This window comes from Apiospora aurea (assembly GCF_038362705.1).
Source record: "Apiospora aurea strain CBS 24483 chromosome Unknown utg000001l_segment0_segment0, whole genome shotgun sequence".
In the NCBI taxonomy this organism is placed as follows: domain Eukaryota; kingdom Fungi; phylum Ascomycota; class Sordariomycetes; order Amphisphaeriales; family Apiosporaceae; genus Apiospora; species Apiospora aurea.
Window position 1 is genome coordinate 6,745,633 of NW_027117388.1, and position 16,600 is coordinate 6,762,232.

Below are 16,600 nucleotides of genomic sequence, written 5' to 3' on the forward strand. Positions count from 1 at the left end.
GCCCCGCTAGGCCCGGGTTGGACCCGATGGGTTTTTGTTCGCGCAGTTAATTTGGAAGGCGACTCCACGCGTTGCTGAGGGCGCGCTTCATATTGACGGGAGCTGGATTGCCTGGCCCCGTCCATCCCTGCCCAGGCCGGTATTCGACGACTGCCAAAGCCTCTGCCAATTTGCGCATAAGGGGATTGCGGGCATTGGTGGCATGGGTGGCATGGGTGGCATGTGGCAGTGGCAGGGCAGTCAGTCAGTCAGTCAGTCCGTCAGTCCGTCACTAGGTTGGTAGTCCTCAAACCTCCAACCAATCTGCTTCTCCCTCCCCGTCTTTGTTTCTCTATACCTCTTATTCTTTTTCTGCCCCTCCGATTCTTTGCATGCATGTAGCGCCGTCGGACGTGGGAGATCGAGAACGCGCAGCTTCAAGTGAGCAGAAGAGAAACGACCGGATCGGGCCCGTCGCCAGCCCACGATCTTGCCAATTCATGCTCAACACGCAGCACGCGCAGCACACGCAGCACAGTGGAGGAAGTTCCATCTAATTCCCCGGCTCTCATTGCACGATTCCGATCTCTGCTTCGCGCCAGCAACGACGGCTTTGCGTTTTGCGTCAACCAGCCTCCCGCCTCCCGCGCTCGTTTTCCTTCCAATCCAATGCAACTGGGCAGCAGCACATCCGTCATTACCAGTCATAATCTTGCATTACCCTTGCATACACCGCTACCCAGCACCAGCACCAGCACCGAGTTGACGTGTGTCCTCCATCTTGGAGACCACCCAACTGACCAATCCTTCTCCCGTCCTGCGCATCCATTCGCTCGCTCGCGCACTTCCCGCCTTGCCTTGGCTCAACAGGGCGACGACCTGCATACGCATAGCCCAGCCCATTCATTACTTTCCTTGATCCTCTTTTTATTCCTCTCCCTCACATTCTCTTGAGCATTGATAAAAAGAACAAAAAATTGGTCTCTGCCCTTCTGCTTGGGCCAACCTCCTCCACCAGCACCAGCAGTTCCCCGCGACCTGACACCAGTCGCACATCCTCAAACCGAACGGGGTCGACGATACCTGACGTAACGCAAACCAACCCCCCCCTTGGCTCCTCCAGCCTTGCAAAGCTACTGTACTTGACCTTCCGCTTGCTGCACGCGGCCGGGTTGCGCACCACACCGACTTATTCACTTTTTGGTCTGGCCACGATCCAGATGACGCACCTGGAAGCTGCAGCCCAGCGTACCTGACTAAAGTCTGTGTGTCACGGCATCCATCAAGCACCGGCATCCCGCGCGCGCGCAAAAGGGTGCTCCATACTTGGGGAAGGGACAGGCGGGTCGCACGCAAAACCGGGGGGAAACGAGAAAGGGCAAACGACGTTCAATCAGCTCCCGGCGCATGTTCCCCAGAATCACATCATGATGGGCAATTGCAGTTGATCTCCTCTCATTTCCAACTCTCCCCCCCCATTCATCTCCGGCGGACCGATTTGGGACTGGCCATGTCTCATTCCCACGTGCGATTAAAACCAGAAAAATACAACACGCGACTAACACACAGATACCAACAATGTCCGAACACCGGGCGACCACTACCATGGCTACTCCGCCCCCCCGGTGGGCGCGGTGCCATGCGCCGCCCTCTTCGTTCCTCGTCGCGATCTCCAACTCGACACCGCATGAGCGACAACCTACTCGCACGCCTATCGCCAATGTCAGCAGTCGAGGCGCTACGCGCCCCCGAGGGCCCCCTGAAGGCCTGCCTGGATAATGCGACGCCTGCAGAACAGTCCTTTACCATGAGGACCGCCCTGGCCTCGAGGAAGATTCATGACTGGATGGACGAGCTTTCCTCTTGGCCTTGGCCAACTCACTCTCCCTCGGCCGGCTTCGAGATGCCTCCTTCTAAGAGAAGGAAGGTATCGGACCCTTTCGAATCCTCCGATGACGGTCAATCGCAACAGTCTGCGGACCACCCAGAGCCGGACTACCTGGGAAGCTTGCCAGCCGAGGACGTAACTGCATACGAGGGCAGGACCGAGACTATACAACGCGAATTGGCGGCCTTGGATATCGAAGAAATTAAAATGCATGTCCTACACAACCATGTTATGCCCTTATCGCGGCCCGGCACGCCATTCTCAGATGCCGGTCTTTCCGTCACGTCTACCATGGCTTTCGCCAAGATGGAGGACTTGTCGGCCGTGATAACCGCTATCACGGTCCAAGCCCTGCCCAACCTCGCAAGGCTATCAAGACTATTAAATATTTGGGGTGTTCGACTCGTAGTCTTGCGCAAAGTGCCAATTGTTCTTTCGCTGATCTCGGAAGCCGAGGTTGCGATAGAAGCCGGCTGGAACGCAATAGAGGTCGCAGGGTCACCATCTCTTGAAGATGGCCCGAGTGGCACTCCCGCCGCCAGAAAACGCTTGCCATTGCCGCGCAAAGACTACGAAGTCATGAACCAGGTTCTGCAAAAGAAGGTTGCCAGCCCGGGTCGCGACATGGATTTCATGTTGGACACCTTGGAAGGCAGCGAAGATACACTGCCCGATGAATGGCTTGATCGTTTAGAGGCTGTTGAAAAAGAGTATGCCGAATGGGCGATCACAGCGGAAAGGCGGGTACAAGAAGGCGAATGGGGTCTCTCCTCGAAGCAAGCTGCTGAGCAGCTTAAGCTTCACCTCCCGGAAACCCCGCAACCAGAGATCCGTATCCAATTATCGAGCCCGGTGCTGGATCACGACCCGGCTTTTGGCAGCATTGACGATTCGTCGCCTCCTGCGCCGTTTGACCAATCGCTGTTCGCCAGCGAAGCGAACAGCCCCGATAGCCCCGACGACAGCGCGAGCAGGCGCGTTGCCTCAGCTGATGGACAGCAAGAGCTTTATTTGGACCAAGACGACTTGACGGAAGGTGCCACGCTTGATTACGATGGGACGGATGACGGTTACGGAATCGCAACCAGGTCACTCCCAATCATCTCAAAAACCGAAGCCTCAGACCCTCTGGAATCATCCCTGATGCACGAGGGGGATGAATCATATGCTTCCAGCTCTCAAGCAACCCAGCAGCTTGCGCCGCCGGCACACATTGCGCGCATGGGAGTCCCGGATCCTGAAACCGAATTTTCTTATTTAGAATCAGTCATCGAAGAAGACGAGGAGGACGAGCTCGAGCTGCCTCCGGCCAGATTTGCGCCTAGGAAGATTAGCCAAGAGTCAATGAATTCTAACCGCTCCTACGAATTCGGGCGCCTGGCTGATCCGGATGAGTCATTGAGCGACGCGCTGAGCCCTCCCGGCTCTCCCGCTCTGCGGTATAACCCCCGTTCTAATTCGATGAGTTACCCAGAGCAGCGCGATCTCTCGCCTGATAATGTCACCCCTCCTAAGAGTCCTCTGGAGTCTGGTGTTTACGATATGGAGTCTTCCTTTGATCACAGCCAGATGTACACTCCTGGATACTCTACACCCGGCTACTCAATACCGAGCAACGAGTCGGACTTACACCGGCAGATCCGTGGAGTCCTCAAGTCGCTGCCGAATAAGATTCGGTTCACGCGAAGGGAGGCCACGGTCGAGCTCAACCCACCCGATCTCAATCTGCCGGGCCGAGCCAAGCTGAAGCTTTCGGAACCCGCCAACCGACGCAGCAATTCCGCTATGTCCACCAGATCTACCATGTCCATGTCATCTCGTGCAGGCACTCCCTCGTTCTTGTTGGCACCCGCCAAGGAGTCTCGGCATCGATCCAGGAACAGCCGGGATGCGCAGACCTACTTCCTCTCGCGATCCTCTGGCGAAGCGCCCATGAAGCTGCTCATCCGTAGTGTCGGAGAGAGCGGCGAGCGCGTCATGGTTCGTGTCGGCGGCGGGTGGGCTGACTTGGGCGAGTACCTGAAGGAATACGCCATCCACCACGGCCGGCGGTCCCAGGGTGAAGGAAAGGTCGAGGTCAAGGACGTACCTACGCCGTCTGGCCGGACACTCGGGTCAAGCCCGCCTAGCAGGCCGGGCACTGCTCACGATTCGCCCATGACGCCCCTCGCCGTTCGGAAGACTAGAAAGAGTCTGGTCGGCGAGACCAGGCCGTCTGCGAAGACGTTGCAGCCCCAGACCCCGATGTCGGCCATGACCAAGGATGCTGCGACACCGGAATCCGGCGCGTCGGGCCGCTCCGTCTCCTCGACGGAGGCGGACAACAGCGTCCTGGGTCTGTCCGGGCCCAAGCCCAAGAAGGCCGACAGGCTGAGCGACGAGAGCCGGGCTTGGGTCGAGGACGTGACGAGCAAGGTCCGCTCAGCTAGTGGCGATCAGCGGAATCTGACCTCTGCGGACTCTCATGAGAGAAAGGGGAAATTCGGCGAATTGGGCAAAGTCGGAGGAACGAAGCGAGTATACAGGAAGCCGGGGCAATAAAGGGCACACGGCAACGATCTCATCAATTGGAGTAAACTGGACTCTGGCGAAGGAACACATCTATGGGCATGCGGAAACGAATTATACCCCCCGCTTTACTATAGCATCACGATCATGGAGTATTGATTCGGAGCAAAAGGGAAAGCGAAAAAGGGCTGGTTGGTTTTTTTAAGGTCCCTATGGAAACAGGCATTGGCTGGTGTTCAACCGGGGTTCACGGCAGTATAACCTGCAATCATCTTTTTTGTTGTTTTTTACTTGTCTTGTTTTTGTTCCTCATCTTTTTACCACACCGTCTGTCATCGGTTCCTTCGCGAGTACGAAGAATTGCTTCTTTCTACTGCTATTGTAGAGGATCGACCTTGTGTCCTCTCCTTTTTCCCTTGTGTGCTCAGTCATCAAATACCCCATCTTTGCAGATTCAGCATGAATCACAGAAAATGTTCTAAATCATATATCATCATACTATTGAATCCACATCCGACTAGTGATTATGACATCTATTGTAAAAAGCTTCTGCTGGTGTACCAGCACGTGCCATTGTAAATTTTATTTGAACTTGTTTCCTATGACGGACGAAAGGGGACTGAGGAGAGACGTGACAACTCGATGTGATATCATTGAAGCGAGCACCCGAAAAGGGGGGATGATGAGTAACATTACTATCGCGAAAGTTTGGTATTTCCTCTCCCTAACGGACCACATGACTGATCTCTATCAGCCAAGTCCTTAAACCCCGCTGCCTACTAAGGAGTAATCTTACAAAAACACGCAGTTCATGAGAGTCCCCATGGCCAGCAGCTTCACCCCATCATCCCCTTATATTGCCGGGGGCTCCTGCTCCTGCTCCTCCACTCCATTCCTTCTCGGCATCCGCTCCTCTTCATCTGCCGCCGCTGCGACAGCCCTCCTCTCCGCCGTGCGCCGCGCCAGCGCCTCGCGCATCTCGCGGGCCTCGCGGTCCACCATGCGCTGAAACTCCAGCTCCCGTTCCCGCTCGCGCTCGTTGTCCCGCTGGCGCGCGCGCTCGCGCTCGGCGGCGGCGGCCTCTTCTTCCTCGGCCTCTTCGGCCTCCTCTTCCTCGCGCATCTCGCGCCAGACCTCTTCGCTGACGTGGAAGGACTGCGAGACGACCGTCATGAAGGTCCAGATCTCGGCGCTGACGAGGAGCTGCAGGAAGTTGAGGGCGAGGGCGCTGCCGGTGCGGCGGAAGGACCAGAAGTCGTGCAGGTTTAGGGGGAGTAGCAGCTGGTCCATACCGGCGGCGGCAGTCGTGGCGGTGGCGGCGGAGGAGGAGGAGAAGAGGGAGAGTTGGGGGAGGGCGCGGCCGGTTTGGACGAAGCCGCGCGCCATGGCGCGCAGGATCAGGGCTTCGATGGGGGAGCAGGCGACGTTGACGAGAAAGCGGCAGAGGTTATCGGCGGCTAGTGTGGTAGGGAGCAGGGTGAGCGGGGTCACCATGTAGAACTTCTTGTCGAGGCTGGCGCTGCCGGACGAGGCCCAGGACGAGCGGTTGTCGTGGTTGGCGGCGCCGCCGCCGCTCGGTTGGCCGCCGCCGTTGTTGCTGTAGCTGGGCCGCAGCTCGGCGGACCAGACGCCCGCGGGCGGCTCCGTGGTCTCGCTCGTGTCGACGTCGAAGCTGATGAGGGTCGGATTGATCATGTCGGTGTCTTCCTCGTCCGTGCCGTAGTCTTGCTCACCGGAACCGCCGCCGCCGCCGCCAGTGGCAGTGGCAGTGCCATTGGCGGAATTCGCATTGGCTCCGCGGTTGGAGAAGGTGCTGTGCCGACGTAGCGCGCCTACCGCTATGCCTTGCTCGGCGGTAGCGGTAGCGGTAGCGGCGGCGGCGGCGGTGTTGTTGTCTCCTTCGAGAGCCTGGAGCGTGGCAGCATCTTGAGACGGGTTCCGCACATGGCGGATCTCACGGTCAGCCGCCCCCAGGGTCGGGGATTCGGGGATATGGGGGTTGTGGCTCTCCTGAGGCGGTCGTGGCGGCGGGGCCCGCAGGTCAGAAGCCCGGAGCAGGAAACCATTGTTGTGCGGACGAGGAAGGAGACGAAACATGGTGGTGCCCAAGTCAAGCCTGGAAATAAGTCGCTTCATTAGGTAGTAACCGGCATAGGGGGCCAGATTGACCGCGAGTTGGCCCGCCCAGGCCGTGACAGAGGAGGCGTTAATAGTTTCCATACGGGGCGGGGCAACAAAGGGGGATGCGCTGCTGAAGGGGACGAAGAACATGGGGCTGGGTAGCCACGTAGACGATGGTATGAGATCGAGTCTCTGAAGTATATTAAATATCTCGAGATGGAAGTTGCACCACACGAGACCGCTGACCAGCCTGCGAGAGGATTAGCATCTGGGTATGTGATGCAAAGTTCAGGGATGCGCAGCTTACCATGGTTTACTCCGTACGAATGCAGCTTCGTATTTGAAATAATACTCCAAGGCTCTCGCAGGCAAGTAGGCTTGTAGACCGACCAATGTCATCTGTGAGTTGGTCCGGCGGCTCAACTCGAATTGCCATAGCCGAGTGAACTCGGTGTGGCAGTACGGTTTGTAGACCTGAGATGCTGAGTCAGCCAACTTTGCCCTCCATTACTCGACGGCATACAGAGCCGTTGCAGTAGGCAGACTTACGAGAGACCTTTGCCGTACACCCTCGAGGGCCCATGTGCCTATGTCTGCCAGCAGGCGGCCCGCGGGGATCAGCGCTTGCGCTACACTGTTCTCGTACTCGAGCTGGTCCTGCACCAGCGAGGACGCCGTGTCCTTGGTTTCGGCGAACCCGGAAGCAGAGGGGTCGTCGGGCTCCGCGACGCCGATGACGTGCATGACCTCGTTGTGGGCGCGGATCATGCTCTTGATGACGGACTTGGTCTCCGGGTTGACGACGCGGCCCTTTTCATCATACTGCCGGGGCGGCTCGCGAGGGTCCGCCTCGCCGGTTCCCATGACGACGTCATCATATGGCGAGCGGCCCTGCAATGGTTGTTAGTATGTGGAAGCAAGACAGTTGGTTGGGTATCGGGGAAAGGATGTAAATACCAGCGCCTGGGAAGTCAGTGGCCCCAGTCGGCCCATGTCGAGTCGCAGTTGAGGAACAGGGGCGTTCGTGTCAGCCCCCGACCATTGGAACCTTTGAGTCCAGGGGTAATTGACACCAGCTGTTTTGATGTGCTGGTATGCAATATTATGGATGGAATTGATAGAGCTGCATTCTTTTCAAGCCTATTCCCATGGTTCGCAAAGGGCTCTGGATTTAGCAATTGCGATACCAAGAAGCTTGGATGTGTTCGAGTATGGATGTCTTGTCTTGGGCGAGCCAATGGAGCGGGTAGGGAACTACAGTGGAGCAACAGTGCATTCTTAGCGCTGGATAGCTAAAGCAGGCCCCTGTAAAATGCGGCATGTCTGCGCTTATCGATAACCAAAAATTTATTGAGAGAGCAAGCAACAACCCGCTGTAGCAACTGTCTATTGCAGACCAAACCACTCTTCACGATAGGGAAGCAGGACGTGCCTCGACAACAGCACAATGTCCGGCAAATCGCCCTTCAAAACGACCTTCGAGGCCGGAGAGGTCATCAGGCCAATTTTCACCGGCGGCGCCTTTGCGCTTGACAACAGCGCTCGTTTGCTGGCCACCACTCTCGGCGAAGATGTCCTTCTTACCGACCTGAAGACCGGCAAGCACCTTGCCACGGTAGAGGGCGATGGCGAGATCGTCTCGACTCTTACCTTGACTCCTTCCGGTTCCCACCTGATTGTGTGCTCGCGCTCGCTCTCAATGCGCATATACTCCCTCAAACGCTCGACCCCGGACGAAGAAGTCGCGACACAATTGCTCAGGACGGTTAAGCCCCACGGCACCCCCGTCCTCGTCCTTGCCGTTGACCGAACTAGCACTTTGTTGGCTACTGGAGGTACAGATGGTTCCATCAAGGTTTGGGACATTGTTGGAGGCTATGTTACGCATACGTTCCGCGGTCCCAGCGTTCTGGTGTCGGCACTACACTTCTTCGAGGTCGCGGCAGGCTCCAAGAAGGGAGCCGAGGTGAATGGCAAGAAGGACGACAAAAGGAAGCGCCGGAAATCGCAAGCGGCGGACGACGATGAGGATTCGCCAACCGCCAGATTCCGACTCGCATCAGGTAGCCAGGATGGAAAAGTCCGTGTCTGGGACTTACACAAGCGAAACGTTGTCGCAAACTTGGATTCGCACGTGTCGGACGTCCAAGGAATTGATTACTCCCCAGAGCAGGAAGTTCTGGTTACAGCTGGAAGGGACAAGACAATAACGTGGTGGGATGCGAAGTCGTGGAAGATTCGCAAAGTCGTACCCTCCTTTGAGCTGGTCGAGGCGGCCGGTTTCATTGAGGACGGAAGTGTGACCTACACCGCCGGCTCCAACGGCTGCGTGCGATATTGGGATACAGAGACTGGCAGAGAGCTCACAAAAGAGCAGACTGCCACAACTGAAACGGAGTCGTTTGTGGGTGCGATATATTGGCCTGGTTTGCCATTCCTGCTATGCGTACAGGCGGATCATACACTGGCTCTGTTCGAGCTGCCCACGAAAGAAACTGCCGCGACTGTGCCAGCAGCATACCGGAGGATATCAGGTACACACGATGAGATTATCGATCTCCGCTACCTCCTGCCCGATCATTCCATGTTGGCACTGGCAACAAACTCGGAGGATATCCGCCTGGTGTCGGTAACAGAACCGCAAGCTGGAAGCAAGGCTCTTGTCTCCGCCGAGTACTTTGGTCAGGACATTGCTCTTTTGAAAGGCCATGACGAGATTATCATCTCTCTGGATGTCGATTGGTCTGGACACTGGGTCGCTACTGGAGCCAAGGATAACACCGCTCGACTTTGGCGTATCGACCCGGCAAACAACTCCTATACATGTTACGCTGTGTTCTCTGGACATGCTGAGTCGATCGGTGCCGTCGCATTGCCGCGAGCAAAGCCATCAGAGGGCTCCAAAGCCCACACCGATCCTTTGAACAACCCACCGGCCTTCCTGATTACCGGTTCTCAAGATCAGACAATCAAGAAATGGGAAATTCCTAGAGAGTCACAACAGGCTAGCCAGAAGAGCCTACGTGCTGCTTACACTCGCAAATCCCACGATAAAGATATCAACGCTATCGACATAAACCCGACATCTCAACTGTTTGCCTCGGCATCCCAAGATCGTACAGTCAAGATCTGGGCAACGAACGAGGGTGAAGTACAAGGAATTCTCCGTGGCCATAAGCGTGGTGTTTGGTCTGTTAGTTTTGCCCCTGCAAACACGCCCTCTATCCAGGGCGAACAGGGGTCAGTCTCCGGCAAGGGCGTCGTCCTCACTGGTGCCGGTGACAAGACGATCAAGTTGTGGAGTCTGACCGATTACACCTGTATACGCACTTTCGAAGGACACACGAACAGTGTATTGAAGGTGGTGTGGCTAAACATACCTATGGGCGAAGAGCGTGGGAAGAAGCCCCTCTCGTTTGCTAGTGCGGGAGGAGATGGTCTAGTGAAGGTCTGGGATGCCAACAGTGGTGAGACTGAATGCACGCTGGACAACCACGAGGACCGTGTATGGGCACTTGCGGTCCAGCCGGAAACCAACACGCTTGTGTCTGGCAGTGGTGACTCGACTGTCACTTTCTGGAAAGATACCTCTGTCGAGACTCAGGAAGCTGCAAATGAAGAGCAGCTGAAGATGGTCGAGCAGGAGCAAGAGCTTCAGAACTACATTCGCCATGGCTCTTACCGAGAAGCCATTACATTGGCACTCCAGCTTAACCACCCTGGCCGTCTGCTGTCGCTGTTCACCGCGGTCGTCAAGACCAAGACGCCGGACGCGGGCAGCTTGACAGGCCTCAAGGCTGTCGATCATGTCATTGCCAACCTGTCAGACGAGCAGATCTTTTTGCTGCTCCTGAGGTTACGGGACTGGAACACCAACGCGCGAACGGCACCGGTGGCGCAACGCATTCTCTGGGCGCTTGTCCGTAGCTATCCTGCCTCGCGTTTCTCTAACTTATCGGTGAAGGGAGCAAGGGGCCAGAAGAGCCTAAAGGAGGTCCTCAACGCGCTGAAGGTGTATACCGAGAGGCACTACAAGCGCATGGAGGAGCTGGTGGACGAGAGTTACTTGGTGGAGTATACCCTGCAGGAGATGGACACTCTTGCACCGAGCTTGGGGCCCGCTGAGAGCGCCGAGGTGGATGTAATCATGACTTAGAGAGCAGGAGTACGTGATGATTTAATTAAACATGGAAGAATATAAGTGCCTAACCCATTCGATTTGTAATATATTGTCCTGCTGCCTCCTGAAGCTACGTACACTAGATTAGGTCCCAAGCATCCGCTCATCTAACTTGGACCTTGTGACTTGGATGTTGTAGCTCAGTCCTAAGTTTTCTGGACAGCTAATTATCCTGTCCACTGTCATAGTTTGAGGAGCTCCTGGTGTTGGGGTATATAAAAAAAAGGGGGGAGGGGGAAGGAAACTGTTGTCTGCAGATCTCATTTAAGGTACATTGGTACCTCTGGAACCTCCAGCTTAAAAAAGACTACCGAAAGTACTTACCCCACAACCCCCCGACAGGCACCAACTAAGGAATCTCCACCACCAAGTGCATTTGATGTTCATCATCCATGTAAGCTGATTGAGCCTCGTTTTCATGCACGATCTTTACCACATACACCAACGGCCATCATGGATTCGCACAAGACGACTGCGCTCGCCCACAAGAGGGCCGAAATGGAGCTGATGCCTCCGCCACCGGCACCCAAACGCATCAAGAGGCCGAAGAAGGTTCTCGACGAGGATACCTATACCGACGCCCTGTCACAGATCATAGCCCGAGATTTCTTCCCCGGCCTGCTCGAAAGCGAAACACAGCGCGAATATCTCGACGCCCTCGAATCCAAGGACAAAGAATGGATCTCCAGTGCTGGCCGACGTCTGCAACAGGTCATGACTCCCGGGCGACACAAGCCGCGAAGAGGCACGTCTCTTGCACCACTTGCGCCTGGCGCCGCAACGCCTCGAGGCTATGCCGGCGACACGCCAGCCTCTGTATCGGCGGAAACAGTCACTACGGTGGCCGATGACAAACCCGAAGTGGGCACGAACATGAGCCTGGGGACTTTCCAGTCGAAATACACGAGCGAGGACAATGAAAGCTTCTACAAGCTGCTGGACAGGCAGAACGCAAAGAGGGTCGAGAAGTACGCCTGGATGTGGACAGGAAACAAGCTGCCATCCAAGATGCAGATAGCACAGAAGCAAATCGAGATGAAGCTGTCCGAGACCAGAGGCTTGGCAGACGACGGGCACAAGAAGGATAGGCTGGCGATCAAAGACAGCGACGACAGGCCAGCGCAGGCAGAGACTTGGAAATTCGTCCCGAAGAACATCCTGATGTTCACCCCGGATGGCATAGAGGACGCGTTGGAAACAGTGGCGCAGAGGGCAGAAGCGACATCAAAAGCGGCACCCAAGGCCGTCAACTACTTGAACACACGATTACCACCACCGGCAGAAATCAGTGATGATGCCTCCGTGGTATCGGAAGAACCGTCCATATCCGCCATCCGAGACGCTATAGCCGGGAAACGCTCAGCGAGTCAGGCAGGGTCCACAACAGCAGGAAACGAGACACCGCGGGTCAATGGATATGCATATGTGGACGACGAGGAGCCGGAATACGCAGCTCCGTCGGCATCCATCGACCTTGGGCCCGGAGATGCCACGCCAAACCCATTCACCATCAAAGAAAACAGCAGTCGGGAAGCACTCCACCACCGCATGGTCGACAAGATCTCGCAATCGAAGCGGTCCTCGGCCATGCACGGCATGACGGGCAAGGTAGACCGGACGCCCGTACCCAAGTTCCCGAGCAGCCCTAGAGTGGGCGGGGGTCTGACGCCAGCCGCACAGCGTCTATGGGGGGAAGATAGGGGGCAGCGGAGGGCGTACACCGAAGACCCCGTTTGGACAAAGTGCGGCTACGCCGGCCAAGCGCTCCAGACTGAGGCAAGTGACGAAACGCTGAAGAAGGAAGGGAGGAATATGACACGATTTTACGAAGGGACAAAGACCAACTATGATACCCACAGCAACCACTAGAATGGAACAAGTCTCGAGACGATTTAATACACAAGAAAATGAAATACGCTTTCGATCTGACATTACGTACAAATGCTCTTCCCCCTTGTAGAAGAACGTGATGTATGAAACTAGCAAGTAAGATAAGCCAGCGATGTTGGAAGGCCTCCAAATGCAATCAAGAAAAGCAATGGAATGCTGTGCATGGTATGCTAGATCTACCTTGGCTTCATTTTATCTTACTTTTCATCATCAAAACAGTAGTAGGCACTTACCTACCTGTGTTCCTCAAGTATTTTGACTGGGTTCGTTGCTATGGTGGTGCAGATAGTTAAGTGGGGGTGTTGGAATAGCGAAGCTTGGGATTTATTGAACCGTGGACTTCTTCGGCAGCCCTGCGCTTTTGTAAAACCTCCCAATTTTGCGACCAACCCCATCAAAATGTCAAAACGTCCCGCTTCCGAGGCCTTGGAGGACACCTCAGGCGTCGCCTCGCCTGCGTCGAAGAAGTCCCGCGTAGATGATGGGCCCGCCGATTGGGACATGAACGGCAATGGCGCAACACCTACTGACCGCGACAACGCGGCAGACGACGACCAGTTCGAGGATGACGATACCCCTATAAAAGCTCCGATCAGGCAAGCGGCGCCGACAGAAGGATACGACGACTTATATCTCGACACGATAGACCGAAACGTCCTCGACTTCGACTTCGAGAAGCTCTGCTCCATCAGCTTGTCGAATATCAACATCTACGCCTGCCTAGTATGCGGCCGCTACTTCCAAGGCCGTGGACCCAAGTCGCATGCGTACTTCCATGCGCTGGACGAGGGCCACCACGTCTTCATCAACATGGAATCACAAAAGGTGTACGTCCTGCCGGAGGGCTACGAGGTCATGAGCAAGTCGCTCGACGACATCAAATACGTTTCGGATCCTCGATACACGAAGCAGGAGGTCATGGAGCTGGACCGCAAGCCCAAGTCCGCGTGGACCCTTGGTGGGAAGGAATACACGCCCGGCTACGTGGGAATGAACAACATCAAGGAGAACGACTACCTCAACGTCATGGTGCAGGCCCTGTCGCACATAACGCCGCTGCGCAACTTCCTGCTGCTCGAGGACGTCTCGGCACGGTCCGAGCTGGTCAAGCGGTGCGCCATCCTTTTCCGCAAGATCTGGAACCCCCGCGCGTTCAAGAACCACGTGTCGCCGCACGAGCTGCTCCAGGAGATTTCGCTGCGGTCGAGCAAGCGCTTCACCCTCACAGTCCAGTCCGACCCCGTCGAGTTTCTGTCGTGGTTCTTGAACAACCTGCATCTGGGCCTCGGCGGAAGCAAGACGAAACCGGGGAGCAGCATTATCCAGCGCATCTTCCAGGGCAAGCTCAAGGTCGAGTCACAGACGATTACGGCGAAAGCTGATGCGGGCGATCGTTTACGGTTCGAAGACTCGGCCGAGGTCAAGGTCGACATCAACCGATTCCTCCTGCTTACTTTGGACTTACCGGCAGCACCTCTGTTCCAGGACGAGTTGGACCGCAACATCATCCCTCAAGTGCCACTCACGCGAATCTTATCCAAATATGACGGCAGGACGGCGCAAGAACAGCACGCGCAACGGAAACGGTACCGGCTGATGCACCCGCTCCCGCCATATCTGGTTTTCCACGTGAAGCGCTTCTCGACAAATAAGTTTGTCTCGGAGCGCAACCCGACCATTGTGACGTTTGACGCCCGGAACCTGGACGTATCCCCATACGTCGAACCCAACCCAGCTGAACACCCACCGGGCGAGCCGATCTGGTACGATCTGGTGGCCAACGTGGTGCACGAGGCGATACGCGCCAAGGAGGACGTGGCCGACACGGCGGAGGAGAAGAAGACGTGGAAGGTGCAGCTGCGCGACAAGGGCCGGGACCAATGGGTCACCTGCCAGGACCTCTTCGTCGAGGACACGCAGCGAGAACTGCTTTATTTGGGAGAGACGTATCTGCAAGTTTGGGAAAGGAGGCGGACGCCCAAGGGTAAAGGCAAGGCGTAAGTTGGTAACTTACTACTGGAAAAGGGAGAAACTTCCAAATGGAATGCATGGGTTTCTTGCATTTCTCTAAAGAGCAGATGCTCGCTTTGTAGGAATATTAGTCGTGGTGAGGTGCATGGCCTGTATGATTCCCAGCTGGGGCAATAGCACTCATAGTGTCTTTGGCTGCCGACCGAGTCATGTCTTCTGCTTATAGCTCTATACCAATGCTTGGCACAAACAATATCGTGAACGTCGTCAATGATGGTGGGCTCGCTTGTGCAGTGGAAGAAGGGGTTGGGCCAGGTACGTTACACGTTTGACTAGTGGTATGCATGCTTCACGCTATGACACCGACGTACATGCCTTCACCCACTCTAATGAAACGCACCATGGCTTTGGAAGCTACATACGTCGTTGATCAACATCGCGGCAGGCAATTCTTCTTCTTCCCTCTTTAAAGCAATGCGTAGAGCCAAGAGATCTTCTGATCTAAACTTGAACACATTCACCTTGTGACATTCGAACGAACATTGCCAATTAGCTGTCCGCAAAGGTGCCTACTCTTACAAGCCATAGTAATCTCACAACCCCGGAGTGACACACCACCACAACAAAACATGGGTACGTTGCTTTACATATATCAAAGCTCATTGTCAAACTCTTGCATCTTACTTACCATGCTCCAGACTACCTCCCGCTCGACGCCATCCTCGACCGCGGCGTCCTGCCGCACTTTGTGATCCGGCGGGGCATCCGGATGCAGCTGGCGCAGCGCCTCGCCGAGATCGCGACCGAGTCGCAGGCGGCGGCGTGCGAGCGCAAGATGGGCTACCTGGAGCTGCTGCGCACGCGGCCCATCGCGGTCGAGACCGCGGCCGCCAACGAGCAGCACTACGAGGTCGGCACGGGCGTGCTCGAGTGCATGCTGGGCCCGCGCATGAAGTACAGCGCTTGTCTGTACGAGAAGGGCTCGGAGTCGTTGGGGATGGCGGAGGTGGCGATGTTGAGGAGTTATTGTGAGCTTTTTTCTGATGTGTCTGTCTTTTTACCGGGAGAAGAGGAAGAGTTGGAAAGCTGACATTGTGCATCGGGATTCAGTGGACAAGGCTCAGCTTAAGGATGGCATGAGTATTCTGGACTTGGGGTAAGTGCTGTGTTAAGCAACCCGACATAAAAGTGTCTCATGAGCAAGGTGATAAGTCAGATGCTAATTGTACATCTGTAGTTGCGGCTGGGGCTCGGGCGCGCTCTACTACGCTGAGATGCTGCCCAAGAGCAAGGTCACAGCCTTCTCCAACTCCAAGACGCAGAAAGAGTATATCGACGCCCAGGCCAAGGAGAAGGGCCTCAAGAACCTGACCGTCATCACGGGTGATGTGGCCGACTATGAGTTCAAGAAGGAGAGCTTCGACAGAGTCGTCTCCATCGAGGTAGGCGGACCCGTAATAAGCTTGATATAACAGACGTCAACTGACATTGTCCAGATGTTTGAGCATATGAAGAACTACGAGCTTTTGATGGCAAAATGTTCGAGAGCGTTGAAGCCCGGGGGTAAGCTCTTCGTGCACATCTTTGCCCACAAAGATACGCCCTACGACTTCGAGAGCGGGTGGATGACGACACACTTCTTCACGGGCGGCACGATGCCGTCCGCCGACCTGCTGCTCTATTTCCAGAGGGACCTCAACATTGAGAAGCAGTGGTGGGTGAACGGAAGGCACTACTCAAAGACCTGCGAGGTAAGCTACACCCTACATCCCAAATATACACACCCTCCAAGGACCAGGGCTGATTTTGATGCTCCTCCTTTAGCACTGGCTGGCCAACATGTGGGCCAACAAGAAGAAGCTGTGGCCGCACTTGGTTGAGACGTACGGCAAGGACAAGGCCACCACTTGGTGGAACAGGTGGCAGATCTTCTACATGGCATGCTCGGAGCTGTTCGCGTATGAGGGCGGAGATACGTGGGGGGTGAACCACTATCTATTCGAGAAGCCCAAGGCATGAAGTAGATGACGCCGTGGGTAGTATGTAACACATGTATACACAGA

The 16,600-nt window shown here is 55.8% G+C and overlaps 6 protein-coding genes across 6 annotated transcripts; 5 read left to right on the forward strand and 1 right to left on the reverse strand.

Moving 5' to 3' along the window:
• Positions 1 to 1,618: 1,618 nt before the first annotated feature.
• Positions 1,619 to 4,408, forward strand: PG986_002048 (uncharacterized protein; the record flags this gene model as incomplete). The annotated part of the gene is made up of 1 exon (XM_066838270.1): positions 1,619 to 4,408. One exon carries the CDS (start codon positions 1,619 to 1,621, stop codon positions 4,406 to 4,408), a length of 2,790 nt encoding a protein of 929 aa, XP_066707163.1.
• An 819-nt stretch (positions 4,409 to 5,227) lies between these two features.
• On the reverse strand, positions 5,228 to 7,489 carry PG986_002049 (uncharacterized protein; the record flags this gene model as incomplete). The annotated part of the gene is made up of 4 exons (XM_066838271.1): positions 5,228 to 6,746; positions 6,804 to 6,970; positions 7,046 to 7,387; positions 7,454 to 7,489. 4 exons carry the CDS (start codon positions 7,487 to 7,489, stop codon positions 5,228 to 5,230), a joined length of 2,064 nt encoding a protein of 687 aa, XP_066707164.1.
• Positions 7,490 to 7,943: 454 nt separating this feature from the next.
• Positions 7,944 to 10,652, forward strand: PG986_002050 (uncharacterized protein; the record flags this gene model as incomplete). The annotated part of the gene is made up of 1 exon (XM_066838272.1): positions 7,944 to 10,652. The coding sequence occupies one exon, from the start codon at positions 7,944 to 7,946 to the stop codon at positions 10,650 to 10,652; it is 2,709 nt and encodes a 902-aa protein (XP_066707165.1).
• A 477-nt stretch (positions 10,653 to 11,129) lies between these two features.
• On the forward strand, positions 11,130 to 12,545 carry PG986_002051 (uncharacterized protein; the record flags this gene model as incomplete). Its single annotated transcript, XM_066838273.1, has 1 exon — positions 11,130 to 12,545. The coding sequence occupies one exon, from the start codon at positions 11,130 to 11,132 to the stop codon at positions 12,543 to 12,545; it is 1,416 nt and encodes a 471-aa protein (XP_066707166.1).
• A 420-nt stretch (positions 12,546 to 12,965) lies between these two features.
• Positions 12,966 to 14,567, forward strand: PG986_002052 (snRNP assembly factor; the record flags this gene model as incomplete). The annotated part of the gene is made up of 1 exon (XM_066838274.1): positions 12,966 to 14,567. One exon carries the CDS (start codon positions 12,966 to 12,968, stop codon positions 14,565 to 14,567), a length of 1,602 nt encoding a protein of 533 aa, XP_066707167.1.
• Positions 14,568 to 15,166: 599 nt separating this feature from the next.
• PG986_002053 (S-adenosyl-L-methionine-dependent methyltransferase) lies at positions 15,167 to 16,556 on the forward strand (the record flags this gene model as incomplete). Its single annotated transcript, XM_066838275.1, has 6 exons — positions 15,167 to 15,170; positions 15,236 to 15,565; positions 15,648 to 15,693; positions 15,775 to 15,979; positions 16,034 to 16,288; positions 16,362 to 16,556. The coding sequence occupies 6 exons, from the start codon at positions 15,167 to 15,169 to the stop codon at positions 16,554 to 16,556; spliced, it is 1,035 nt and encodes a 344-aa protein (XP_066707168.1).
• Between the last annotated feature and the right edge of the window lie 44 nt (positions 16,557 to 16,600).